Source organism: Choristoneura fumiferana, chromosome 4 (assembly GCF_025370935.1).
Source record: "Choristoneura fumiferana chromosome 4, NRCan_CFum_1, whole genome shotgun sequence".
NCBI classification, from domain to species: domain Eukaryota; kingdom Metazoa; phylum Arthropoda; class Insecta; order Lepidoptera; family Tortricidae; genus Choristoneura; species Choristoneura fumiferana.
Window position 1 is genome coordinate 6093415 of NC_133475.1, and position 14224 is coordinate 6107638.

Genomic DNA, 14224 nt, shown 5'->3' on the forward strand with positions numbered 1-14224 from the left:
TAGAAAAGAACAATATTATATTGAGCAATGCCAAATACTTATTACATTCACGTCCTAGTTTCTTCGTGCAGCGTGAAGACTATTAATCTGCATTGAGATAATTACAAGACAAACGTAAAAAATATATGGCTGCCTACCTGGCTTCGGCGCGTGCCGCTTCCACCTGCGGTGTACTCGTGGCTTAATAAATAGGGTCTTCAAACACTCTTACCATGCCATTAGTTTTTGTCCACTATAATATGTAGCAAGTTGCAGACTAGTATTGCTAACCTGTTATTACTGGGAAGTATTCTAATAACTGGTTATTTTGGTACCAGAATTTTGAAGTAATGGAACCATTCAACGTCTGATGTCTTCATGTGCGTTGAGTTGAATCGTGTGCGGGGGGGGGGGGTTAAAGTTAACGTAAAATAATATGGCGCTTTATTCGTAAAATGGTTTAGGTTGTCCAAATCAGATACCTATTCTCTATTAAATATACCGGGTGTGGCCTGTAATGTAATACGAGCAAATAATTAAAACATAGATCGTACTCGCCAAACGGGACTTATCATTATTTTTACACGAGTAATATTTACCTCGACGTTTCGGCAACGTTACAGTTGCCGTGGTCACGAGACGTGGTTGTGGTGGTGGGGTTCGGAGGGACGATCGGACGTTGTTAGTGTTGTGTGTCGGTGATAGGGTGACTAATAAAAGTGACCAAGTGGGTAGTTCGTGATACGAGTGCCGGTACTATTAGTGATCAATTGCGGGTAGTTCAAAGAACTCGCGCTGCTAGGCAGACTTGACACCCACACTTCAGTCTACTAGTGACCACGGCAACTGTAACGTTGCCGAAACGTCGAGGTAAATATTACTCGTGTCCCGTTTATGGTATTTTGACTATGAGTGAGAATCACGAAAGTTTGAAACGTTATATTATTTCAGCGACTTTTATAAATAATGGATTCCTTAGATTTTTCCCTTTTTCATACAAACTAAATACTGTAATCAATGTACGCCATCCTAGAACCCAACTGACGTCGCCTGTCACGCTACAAACATCAAGCATTTTGCTTTACATTGCTTCTTTGAATAAACTTTAAAGTGTTATAAAAATAAACAATTATTTTTAAAAGTTGCTGAACTAATGTTGTTCAGTTTGATGTTTTAATCATTTTCTCATATTACAGGCCACACCCGGTATTATTGACAGAGTAAAGCAGACGAGGAAAGAGTCTCAACCGGATATAATTTAGCAATCCCAACGACTTATGACAATCAGCAACCCCAAGAAAGTCGCTCGTCCGTTGCCACTCTTTAAAGATCGTTAAAATCCAACTACCGAAGTTTTTGCGAAATACTTCAAAAATATCCATTAAATTACCAAAATTATGTAAACTTTTCTATCCACGTTTTATATATGCAGGTACAAAGATGTCTGTGATTTCGGTACGAGTATAAGACAAAAAATCGGGGCCACAAGAGAGCGTATGAAATATACATAAGCGGGTAACAGTTCAATATTTTTTATCCTCAAAGTTACGTGCTACATAGTTTATACTACAGCAATCGTTTAGTAGGTAGGGTAGGTACAACCCCTTTTTTAATGAGCCAGTATGGAAAACTGCCAATGCCATGCAGCAAGAAGTAATAGTTCCACAAAATACAGAATGGAATAAGTAAATGAAACGGAATAATTTCTGGCTTATGAAAAGTAAATAAGGAAGCTTATTTAAAGTTGTTAAAGTGCTAAATAAAACAAAAAAGCACGCTAACCCCAATAAAATGATCGATTACGTTGAAGCCAATACTCGTAGCCGAAAATGAAAGACTATTGTATACCTACTTGGTCTATGCACCTAAATATGGTCGCAAAAACTAACGGTAAACTAATAACGTGGAACCTTTCTGCAACTAATATCATGATAATTTCTTCGGCAGATTAATTAAATGATGACGCGACGTTTGTAAGGTACCTTCCTGATGTGCTATTCAGTTCCTTCAGTAGGTAAATTATTTAACTAGAAGAGGCATTTCCGGTTGAACTTTTCTAAACGTTGTTGTGCAGAAAGTTTACCATTTTACGTTTTATGAAACGAACATTAAGCGATCCTAAATTCGACTTGATACCACAAAACGGACTTCGGCGGCGTGGCAGGCCCAGCAGGGCTACTACGAAACTCGAAACTCAAAGTTCCTATCGTACCGTCCCACTCGCTCTCGTAATAAATAGTATAAGTGTCAGAGGAATCGCACGACACGAACTTCGAGTTTCGAGTTTCGTAGTAGCCCTGCAGGTGTCGATGGCGGGATGACTTGGACGCCTTTCTTCGCAGTTGGTCGAGATCGCCCAAGACCGGGTCGAGTGGAGAGAATGGGGGAGGCCTTTGCCCAGCAGTGGTACACCTCAACAGGCTTCTAATAATAATAAATTCGAAAATTTTACACCTACCAAAGAGGTACTTTTAAAAAAAACCTTAAAAAGAAAATCGTTGCTTTCGTCAGGTAGGTAAGGTGTTTTAAAATGAATCCGGCGGAGTATTTCAGGGTGGTTAGACAAGTTTGACTGAACATCCCTGTAAGTAAATGTTTTACAGAATTTTAAATTGCAGTTTTTGACTAATTTTTTGTTCATCATTTTGAATCATGAATTCCGACGAAAAACAACAAAGAAAGAAAAAAATATATATTTTTTCACTTTTACAAGGGTGTTAGATTAACATGACTGCCTCATCATTTAAATTGATATTTACTAACTTATCACTGTAGGTATTCAAAAAACTACAGCAATCTAGGTAAAAACGTGAAGTAGGTAAGTACATTATGGGAGTAAAACTCATGATAACAAAGTGTGGTTAAATTGAAGGTAACCTACAGCACTGTGCAGTTTTCCACTGATGCAAATTGGATATTTATCGAAAAGCGATAAAGGCTTACCTCATCGTACCTAGTGAATAAAACTGTATCGAATACAACTTTCCTTTGTACAAATTATTAAATAGGTACACCAAGGGACTGTTTAATGATGGTATTAAAAATATATCTTACTAATGATATACCTATACCTAGGTACCTAATAAATAAGAGAGTTATGAACATATGCGGATCTTTGTTACTCAATCGACCGGGCAGATATTTGTATGAATAATACGAATGTTTATATGGATTTATCTATATAAGTATGTTTATCCGTTGCCAAGTAACCATAGTACAAGCTTTGCTTAGTTTGGGACTAGGTATTTTTAATGGTGTCAAGTAATAAATAAATAAATATCACGGGACAATTCACACCATTTGACCTAGTCCCAAAGTAAGCTTAGCAAAGCTTGTGTTATAGGTACTAAGCAACGGAAAAATATAATTATAATATGGAGATACATACATACATACTTAAATTCTTTTAAACACCCAAGACCCGAGAACAAACATTCGTATTTTTCATACAAATATCTGCCCCGACACGGGAATCGAACCCGGGATCTCAAGCTTTGTAGTCAGGTTCTCTAAACACTAGGCCATCTGGTCGTCTAAAGTATCCTATGATATTTATTTATTTATTTAATATATACATACATACATATAGTCATGAATAACGTCATAAATAAAAGTTTGGTAGGTTAGGTACTGAGATAATTCAAGTCTCTGGAAAGGTCATAGAAGGATCATTTATATCCTAGATTCCTTTATTACCGCGGGAATTCAATGACGCAAGTTATAAGTACATAGACGAGTTAATATTTGGAAAAGATTATACATCCATTCAAGACTTAGAACCACATAAACTAGGTCTCAGATTTAATAGAGTTTTTTGTCTGTGCGCCCTGTTTCACACTGTCGAGTTAATTTAGATGTACTTAGGTATACGAGTAGGTACTCGTAGTATAGCTAATTTAGAGTTGAGTGAGAGTGGTCGAATAAAATGAACACGCAATTAAAGATATTCTCATTTTCAAGTTGCGTATATCCACCATATGTCTGCAGGGTATTTACACGGTGTTACGAGGAAAACTACATCAATACTCGTAGAACTACTTATTTTTTTTCCAAACATCGCTTAGCACAGCTTTCCTAATGCTGGATTTATTCACGCACTGCTCTGGTAAATAAAGCCGCATTATACCTATATAGTACCTAGTTATGTACATCTGCATCAAATTAGAACCTTACCATGTAACCAAAATTTACGTTGTTTAATAAACTAACTATTGTTATAGTCCGGTAAAATTATTTACTGTGAGAAGGTTCTATGGTGGCCCATGAAACAAATTGATTGATTGTTCATCACATTCAACTTATTTAAGTTCTACGGTTTCTTTATTTAAATATTTCGCTTTTAACGACTAAGGTGATTTGGTTATAATAAAATGTAACACTAGATCAGCCATTTCCCATTGTTTTTTTTAGAGAACCTTTCTTTTTTATAGCTCCGTCAAAAACGTGACGGTGACACCTTAAAAGCCATACCTAACATAACTTTTAATTACACTCTTTTTTCGGGTCTATGCAATGGTAGATACCTATATTTAAGAACTTACCAGAGAAAATGCGCAAGCAGTTCCAATAAACAACGTTCCCTTGTTTTTATCCAGGTATAACGTCCAAACAATGAGAAGGCTTTCGCAGTTCACGCCTTCTGTTTTGTTATTCACACCTTTAAGTTTCCAATACAAGTTCAACAACAAATACCACAAAAAAATACACTCAAGTCCCAACAGTATCCCAGGTTCTGGACTTATGTAAATTGCGTTAGTTTATCAAAAACGCATTCAATTTAAACAGAAAAACACAGTTTCCTTTTATCACTTGCAAAAAAATACTTTCGTGCACTGTCAGTTTTATGAAAAAAAAGTTTTCCCGCCAAAATAATTTATTTTTAACGCCGGCTACAGGTTCGGTCTACGCGACCAGTGACGTCCGACCGCTATCGAAGCCGGTTCGAAGCTGTTTGAGTCGAGCGTTCGTTTTATTTTGAACGCGACTCGGCCGCGAGCCGCAGCCTTCCAAGTGGATGATGAACAAAATAAAGAAGAAAATACCCGGCCAAGATAGAGTTAGCACTTGCACTGATTAAGTTCCAGAGTTCCGTAGTCATCTTCGTAATAGAAAATTAGCTCCTTAGCGTTGTAGGTAGGTACCAAATCGAAATCCGGAAAATATCTTTATCATCATAATGGTCAAAACGCATACCAACCTGTAATTAAAATTCTAATGTTGTAAAAGAAATCACTGGGCCGATGCAATAAAAAAAAGTTGTTAGGACAGCTTCGCTTTGCTTCGCTCCCGCCTTAGCCTTCTAATCTAACTAAACCTATATATAACCTACCTACCTCAGTCGCATCGCGTCGGCCCTAGTCTTCCCTATACATAGTATAGCAAACCTATGTTCCATATGTGGGAGATAGGTGAGCAAGTTATCAAAGTCTCAACGTATTCGAGAGATTTCGAATTTTCTGATTTTTTGGAAAATGTCATTACCGAACGGACGAACGCATGAAATACGTCGTTGTCATGTCATGGTGCTACCCAAAGACTACAGTATATATAGGGAGAGCGGCGGCCTTAGGGCGTGGCGAACAGGACAATCGCCCAAGGCCCCGGACTTGCAGGGGCCTCGCTCAACAACCCAAGCAAATTCAAAAAAATATAGATTTTTTTAAGTATATTTTCGCATCACATACTTTTCACAAATGATAAAGGGCCTCGCAAATGGGTAAGGCCGCCGCTGTTTCTGGGCCATCGCAATCGCAAGAGCCTGCCCATTAATTAAAATTATTTTATTTTAGTAATAACTACGACAATCATCATCATCCCAGCCTATATACGTCCCACTGCAGGGCACAGGCCTCCCCTCAGAATGAGAGGGCTTGGGCAGTAGTTCCCACGCGGGCCCAGTGCGGATTGGGAACTTCACTCACACCATTGAATTGCTTCGCAGGCTTGTGCAGGTTTCCTCACGATGTTTTCCTTCACCGTAAAGCTCGTGGTAAATTTCAAATGTAATTCCGCACATGAATTTCGAAAAACTCAGAGGTGCGAGCCGGGGTTTGAACCCACGATCCCCTGCTTGAAAGGCCATAGGTCAAACCACTCGGCCACCACGACTACGACAATAAAGAGTACAAATAAATACATGTCCCATATTTATGACATAAACTGCTTATGGCGACTATTTATTTTATATATTTTTTAATTTATATTTGTACCTATATAAAAAAATATTTCCAATTTTGTACGTTTTCTACTCTTTATTGGCGTTAATAGGCGCAGCCAAAGAAACGGAATCGAGTACAGTCACCAGCATTAATATCTGCCACAGCGGAGTGCAAAAATATCTGACACGTCCTTCCGGCCCTAGAAATATAGAGTCGTATCAGATATTTATGCACGCTTGTTGCATGTGTCAGATATTGATGCTGGTGAGTGTACCAGGGTGGAATCTTTGTGCTTCCATACATCTGCCAAAGATCTCATAGCGAAATTAATTATGAAAAGGTCCCTGGTACGCGATTCAGTTTCCTTGACTGTAGTAGGTAGGTACCTACTCTATTACCTAAAAGACATTACTAAAACATTTACAAGCTCACTACGAAACCCTAAAAAATCACTATCCTTAGATCCCGAATGTAATTGGAGCCTTTGTTGACGGAGAGATGATTCGAATTACATTTTTTATGGTTTAGCGAAGGTAATTAAGACGCTGGCCGCAGAAAGGATCGCTTCAATCGCTTGAAGTAGTATTTCATCACAAGGTAGGTAGGTAGGTTATGTGCCTAGGTACATTTATACTTTTTTAAACGACGATAGAAATTGAATCAGATCAATGTAGGCAAAAGAAAGTTCATTCATCCAAATGTGAATTTTGAGGTCGCGCTCCTGTAGCCTGCAGTGACATGCCTGCATGCATGCTCGGGCCATTGAGGAGTCTCAGAGACTCGGGCACACTAGGTCTTCACAGTACAAGTAGGGGGCTACCCTTGGGCTCAATAGCTCTTCACACTACCAGGGTACTTACTACGTTTCACCAGATTTGATGGGGCAGCTCGCTCTGTGCAACTCGCACATCGTGCAGGGTAAAACTACCAACTATTACTCACATAAACATAAATCACCCCTTAGGTACTCGTAAGTACCTAAAAGTAAAGCGGTGCAACATTAACTGATCATTTTTGTCCGCACTCAGAGAGCCAATAATGATAGGTACCGCTACAGGGTAGCTGGTCTGCCTACCACGAAGACGCCGTAGCTATGCGGTAAGACCAGACCCTAGGTATTCGGGAATCATCCCTTACATACAGCAGTGAGAGAGACGCAGGCATAGATAAACAAGACGAAAAAATTAAAATAACCAAAAGCTAACAGAATTGAATGAAAAAAATCCATACAAGACCAAACACACACGGTTTACTTAACACTGTTTATGGTAGTCCTTCAAAATTTAATGCAATGATATGAAATGCAGGCGGAGGCATGAGATTGAGTGATTGGTAACAAATGCATGCCTAACATACATACATACATATATTTGAGGCCCAGATTTTTTGCCGCTCAGTATACCTATATACGGTGAAATGGAACAGGTCAAACACCAGGACTCAATAATGAACGTGTCTGCATCGGGAAAAGCAATTTTTCGTAAAAGGTGAGGAGCAGTTGACATTAAACTATTGTATCTTAGATCTTTTACACTAAAAAAAAGTGAAAATAATTTTAAAATAAAAAATTTAACCGACTACAAAAAACCATGAAAATAATTTTCTACCAGTCTGAAGTCGGTGCCTCAGCACGAGCCAGCAGGAGTGATTTAACTCGTATAGTATCTATGTAGGTTAGGTAGACTACTAAGGTCCACTCCTGCTGAGGCACCGACTTCAGACTTGTAGAAAATTATGTTCATGGTTATATATTTTTTGTGGATAAGCGCTTACACGCACGCTAGACGCTAGATTAAATTGAATGCGTGTGTAGGGTGTTTTTTGCGTGTTCAACGCTTGAAGATTTTTTTTTAATACAAGCTTTTTGTTGTTCCAAATTCTTATTGTAGCTAAAATTTGCGTGGAATAAATTTTATTCTATTTCAAGCCTTTTTGCTGAATGTAGGTATCTACTTTTTGATGACTGCACTTGTATTACTTGCTTGACTGTTCTTGTTAACTTACACTTTGTATTGTACCCTTCATTGAACCTATACTTGGGGAGTGATAAACTAGGTTTGTTTTGGTTTGTTAGTCTAACATCTGGTAGCATGGTGAATGGTTGTGTTGCTCCAAAGATGAGCTCTGGTTGAGTTCGAAACGTGTCAGACTAGTGTGGTGGGGGTGATAGATGGGTTTGTGTAATTTGTGTGTGTTCTTACAGTGTGGAGGTGGAGGGACTGCATGAACACTCATTTCTTGCATAAACGTAGCTATCATATCATAAGGTCGCGGGTGAGCAAAGTAGGTAGGTATATAATTCTTTCAGTTCATTGATACGGATCTCCGCAAAGTAACGCCTGATTCAACAAACTCTTCAGAATTAACTAACTAAGTATTTTCGTGTCTGAAGAAGATAAAAATATATTTTAACAACAAGTTGGCAAAGCAAAAATGATGGTCGTACGGCGGGAGGTGCGTGAGGCACTTGTCCCACCGCCGACGATGAGCGAGAAGCGAGCAGAGCGAGTAACTAGAAACGAGTGAGCGAGCAGTGAAAAGCGAGTGTTCGAGCACGACGGGCGATTACTCGCTCGAGCCGGGCGGCCGCCAAGCTAACAGCGCTGAGCGAGTATCGCTGAGCTAGTTTTATAGCTCAGCGAGTCTTATAGCTCTTGTCGCTGCGACAAATGATGTAAGAGCGAGTTCTCGCCGGCAGTGTGAACCGCCAGCGATCAACTATTAATATATGTGTCTCTTTTACTCACACAGGATCTTATATCTTTTGTTCGTTTCTTGAGCGAGAAAATAGTCGATAGCCAATCGTTTCCTCGCCGGCGGTGAGACAACTGCCTGACTGTGGTTCCGTACGGGCCTCGCCGACAATCATGTCGCCATAGATGGACTATAGCAACCCATATTGTTTCCAAGGCTTCTTCCGTTCTCATGACATTATCCCTGCCCCAGGTCAAGACCACACAATCGTTCTACCTATGGTTGGACCTTTTACTGACCAACTTCAGAAATGAGAGGTTCATATTTGTATACAACACAAAAATGAAAAGACTAAGAATTTACACTAAAAATAAAAAACAGCATGATTTATAATATAACATTATTTGTACTGGAGCTCCAAAACTTACATAATTAAAATAAATACAACAATATTAATCCTTTGATCAGCTGCTTGGATTCTCAGTTTCTTGTTCAAGTTTTTCCACATCTTCAATGCTAATATCTCCTGAAAAATCATTCTCAATCACATTACCCCTTTTAAGAAAAGGTTCATGTAAAGCCTTATAAAGTTTTTTCGCTTTAGTTGCACCAAATCCTGGGCATTCTGCCAACCTACTCTCAGTCGCTTTTATTATGTTAGCTAGGGTCCCAAAGGTTGTTAGTAATGTCATTGCATCTGTCTTGTTGACCGGTTTAATAGATGATAATGCATTAATAATCTGAAAAATAATAAAAATATACTTAGTTCTTGCAAGTCACAAAGACGAGCAGATTTTACTTGTGATCAACATACTATATATCTGTATATAATAATAATAATAAATTTCTTTATTTAGGCATTATTGTCATATAAATCAATCTTTCCAATTTATTAAATTTGACATAGTAGTAATTGTATTGTACCTAATTTTAACTTTTTGTCCATGTTTTCCCTTGATTATTGTTATTATTATTTTTAAATTTAATTCTATTTTTATTTTGGCTGACAATGTATTGTAATTTACCACTATCATATACCTATATTTTTTTTGTATACAATTTCAAGATCTTTTTTTGTGAATTTCTTATAATTACCTGACATGTATTTATAATGTATGTTTTCATTAGGTAATAAATATATGTATCTAATCTAATCTAATCAATGTTTCTGTAATTACTAGAGATGGGCCGAACATGGGTTTCACCAAATATGAATATTCGGCCGGATGTTCGGCTAAACTTTTACCAAACTGAATATTCGGCATAATTGATTCCTTTACGTAAACAATATAAGTCTGAACTTCTTGTCGCAAAGCGCGCGGATGGAAGCCTAACCCTCCCGGTTGCTTCCCCCGCTGTACCCAATGTTGTTCTTGCATCATCAAGTCAATAGTAAAACTTCAATAGTGGTAGATTTTTTTTGACATTCATAAGTGCTTGTTATATATAGCCTAAATTGAATAAAGATATTTTGACTTTGACTTTGACTATGACAACACATGCGTTTGTTTTGATTATTATTTATTTCAAAAGTCTCTTTTAATGAGTTTCTTTTAACATAACATAAAGTCTCACTGTACCTCATAAAAATAATACATTTAACACCAACTCAGACATGGCTCAATACAGTAAAAAGTTTGAGTAGGTACCACTTTGCCGAACATTCGGTGATTTAGCCGAATATTCGGCATATAATATGAATATTCGGTAAACCTGCTGAATATCATCACTACTTTGAAAAAAGCTGGTATCTCAAAATCGTTGATCTTTCCGAGTGAACTTAATGAACATTGCTTTAAGGGTCAAATTTGCTGACATATTTATTTGAGATTCCAGATTTTTTCAAAGTAGTGACAATATGCTAAATACCGAATATAAAACGAATATTCGGCCCATCCCATAGTTGTAGGAAAAATATATACTCAGCGGCACCAAATTTGGCCCTCTACATACAAAATTACCTATTACTGCATACATGTGAGGGCCAGATTTTTTGCTGCTCAGTATATATTTTTTTATATTTTTCACTGACAACATTTACCTTTTGATGAGGATCATTCTCAATTTTCTCCATTATCTTATCAGGTGGTTTGTTTTCATATATTTTGTAGTTTTCTATGATTTTCCCAGCTTCTTCAGGGCTCCATGCTAACATGAGTGTCATATCTGTCAGAAGGCAAATCCTAGTTAAATTTTTTAATGCTGAGTGAGGGTCTTTCAAGTCTACCTGCAACATATTAATATTAACAGAAGAATAAGATTACTTAATTCAATTTGAAAAAATAAATAACAAATGCTTTTGCACATCAACATTCCCATGAATCTATTTCTATCATATTTTTTTTCTAAAACATAACCATATTAGGTCAAGAAAAATTGACCTGGAATTTTGCAAAGAAATTATTCTAATGTTTTAAACATTTTTTAGTATATTACCTGTACTAAGAGAACTCTTAATTCATATTTCTTCCCTAGTTCTTTTAATCTGTTGTTGATGTAATCGGGATTTAAGTTGTGGTAGCGCACAGAAAGAAATAGCAAACAAATTGTTTTTCCAATCTCATAATCGGGCACAATGTCATCATACTCCCAGGGGACACTGGTCACAAACTTTAATAAGGGGTTACCGCGCTGTAAAAAAGCCCATATTCATGTAAAATTCAAGTCATACTGGGATAAATAAGTTCAGAGTTGGCGATCGCATAAGGCCAAGCGTGTACTACGATTTTAATTTTTGCAACACGATTTTAAAGGTATATCGCAGAAACTCGCTGCGATTTTTTTTCGCGTATGCGCGCACCACAAACATGATATAAACAAGTTGTTTATATGAACTCCGTGGCGCACACTTATATATAAACACATACGTTGCATTTTTGCGACAAAATTATCGCACGACAAAAAAATCAAAAACGCGCTTGGCCTCAGAAAGTACAAAGAAACAAATTACTTTTCTCAAATCATGAGTATAACTTTATTTGTATAAATACTAAAGATGTGAATATATCTTTTCTGTTTATTTCCAATAAAAGTGCTTCTTTTGGTGAGAAACAAACTAACCTGCTTCTGATTGACCAGTACGCAATGTGTCTTAGAAGATGCTGGTTTCGATGTTGTGTCATTTGATGATCCTGGAAATGTTAAACAATGTGTTTATTATTCCCGAATTTAGGAGAGATTAATTTAATTTTTACAATATTATGCACACCTGGCCCATCGAGTTTTGGTTGCTTAGACGAGGTTGGTTCACTTATCTCTGCTAGAATATCATCAAATCCATCTTCTAACTCCATGTTTAAAGGTAGCGAAATTGGCTTTGTTTACTAACGAATGTGCAAAAAAAAGTTTATTTTCTCGTCAAATAAAATGCACCAAGTACATTTATAATACTTGTCACTTGGCGCCCAGTATTAAAAAGTACTCTGTGCTTGCGCCCTTGTGCCAGCCAGCCAGTGCCAATAGTGTTTTGTTTTGATTCTTATTTATACAATGTAATCTGTGATTATATGTGTTTTCAAAAACACAGCATTTATTGAAGAAGCGTCTATAATTTTTTATCAAAAACCATGTTAAAGAGTAAAAACCTTTACCTTTGTATGAAGTTACCGTTTCCTCTTGCTTGTCATACTCACACGCAGCAGAGCGCGCTGTAAAAACGCTCCCAAAAAGGCGCGCAACTGTCATCTGTCACTCATAGCGTATAATTTTTTCTCACACGCCATGTTCAAAAATTTTTCTTTCATCGAAATAAATAGAAAAGAGAGTGAATAGATAGTGATATTGTGTATAAGTGTTACCAAAAGTGTTGTTGGATAACAGGTGAGTCGATATTCTCACTAGAATGAGTAAAACAAGGCGGGGAGGACGACAGTGTTAGCGTCGTTAGTGACGGTCGGAAGAATGCGTTGCTTCGGGCGAAGAACGCAATTCCCGGCGCACTTGAGTGGCTCAGATGGTCAGAGTGAGTCTTCGTCGTCTTCGGAAGACGATGAGGGCTTCTCATCGCTTTCCCCCTAACAAGCGTCGTAGATGCGATCGAGGTTATGTACCTGTGGATCCACGAGTGATTCCTTGGTCAATCAGGTCCATTTTATATCTGGGTATCTTACACAGTTGCCGCAATATTTGACGGCCTTTTTTCAGAACAATCAGGGCAACACCACCTACCTCATAATAGAGATTGAGCAGTCTGCCTAGTATCACGGCTTGTCAGTACCTAGTAAACCCCTGCAGTGCAGGTACAGGTACCTTTACATTGGCGTGAGTTTACAGTACGGACTCTGACGACAAGAAGGTGGTACCACCTGCTAATGAGGAGGCGGATTCCGCTTCGGAAGGTTACCAAGCTCCAGCATTTAACCACACCCTGGAAAGGCTTGAAATATAAGTCGATTACAGGGTTTTTCAGCGACTCCAGGTTTTGTACCTTAAAGGTATAAATGAGGAATTTACTCACTTCAAAGCTACCAAGATTTTTAAGCTTCTGCAGAGAACATGTTAGCCGGACTAACAAATGCTGAGTTGGAGCATGAGGAACTATTGAGAGGGGGGCTGCAGGAGCTTATCAATTGGGCGGCAAGGACCCCAGTGAATTAAACCCAGCATCTTTACTTGAGAAAGCAACTTTCTCTCTTAGGACCTGGCTCCCCTTTAACAAATGTTCAGAAAGGAAATGCAAGTAATTTGTGGCGACGAGGTGAATGGCATTTCGAATAATAAGAAGAGAAAGGATTTTTTGAAGGAAGTATATTAAATATCAACTTAAAACTTCATTGCGTGAGATTCCACCAAGCGCAGAGTACTTGTTTAGATGGGATGCCTTACAGCCTCTAATACAGTCGCTAGGAGGTTTTCACACTTGGCTTAACAGACCTTCCTATATAAGGAAAAGACAGAGTCGTGATCGCTCATCAACTTATAAACAAGACAGGAGAAATAGAAATAATGGACAAGAGAATAGAAAATCCCGGACAGGACAATAAAGCCAAGCAAGGAGGTTCACGGACCTTTCAGAAGCGAAATAACTTTCGCACAAAGGCAACTTAACACTGGCAAGAAGAACTTCACCAATCAAGATTAAGCAGAAGTGACTACATTCAAAGGCAGACATCCGGGGGGGTTGTTTAAAGCAGCATGCACAAGTATGGAGAGAGCTGGGCTGCAAATCATTCATTATAAATATTGTAACCAGAGGACGGATACCTTCACAAGAAGAAGCCACCTCTCCAACATCTAACACAAAAATCATTTAAACAGATTTACAACAAGAACCTCCCAGAGATGTCTGCAATCATCAAGGACTTGAAGGAGAAGGCAGTGCTAGAGGTGCCACCAGTTTTGAATTCCAGCTTCCTTTCAAAGATGTTTTTGATAAAGAAGGCGGATGGAAGCAT

General features: G+C 38.1%; 2 protein-coding genes across 2 annotated transcripts in view; both read right to left on the bottom strand.

Annotated features, from left to right (window-relative positions):
- ec (ubiquitin specific peptidase echinus) overlaps window positions 1–4915 on the bottom strand; it is a 97454-nt gene extending 92539 nt beyond the window's left edge. The window contains exon 1 of the mRNA XM_074086682.1: window positions 4521–4915. The gene's annotated coding sequence lies outside the window, so the exon portion shown is untranslated. The remainder of the gene's footprint in view (window positions 1–4520) is intronic.
- Window positions 4916–9238: 4323 nt separating this feature from the next.
- Window positions 9239–12227, bottom strand: Ercc1 (DNA excision repair protein Ercc1; the record flags this gene model as incomplete). The annotated part of the gene is given in 5 exon segments (XM_074086254.1): window positions 9239–9571; window positions 10873–11058; window positions 11268–11462; window positions 11892–11962; window positions 12040–12227. Coding segments are annotated over 5 exon segments (813 nt in total). The 3' UTR covers window positions 9239–9295.
- Window positions 12228–14224: the final 1997 nt, after the last annotated feature.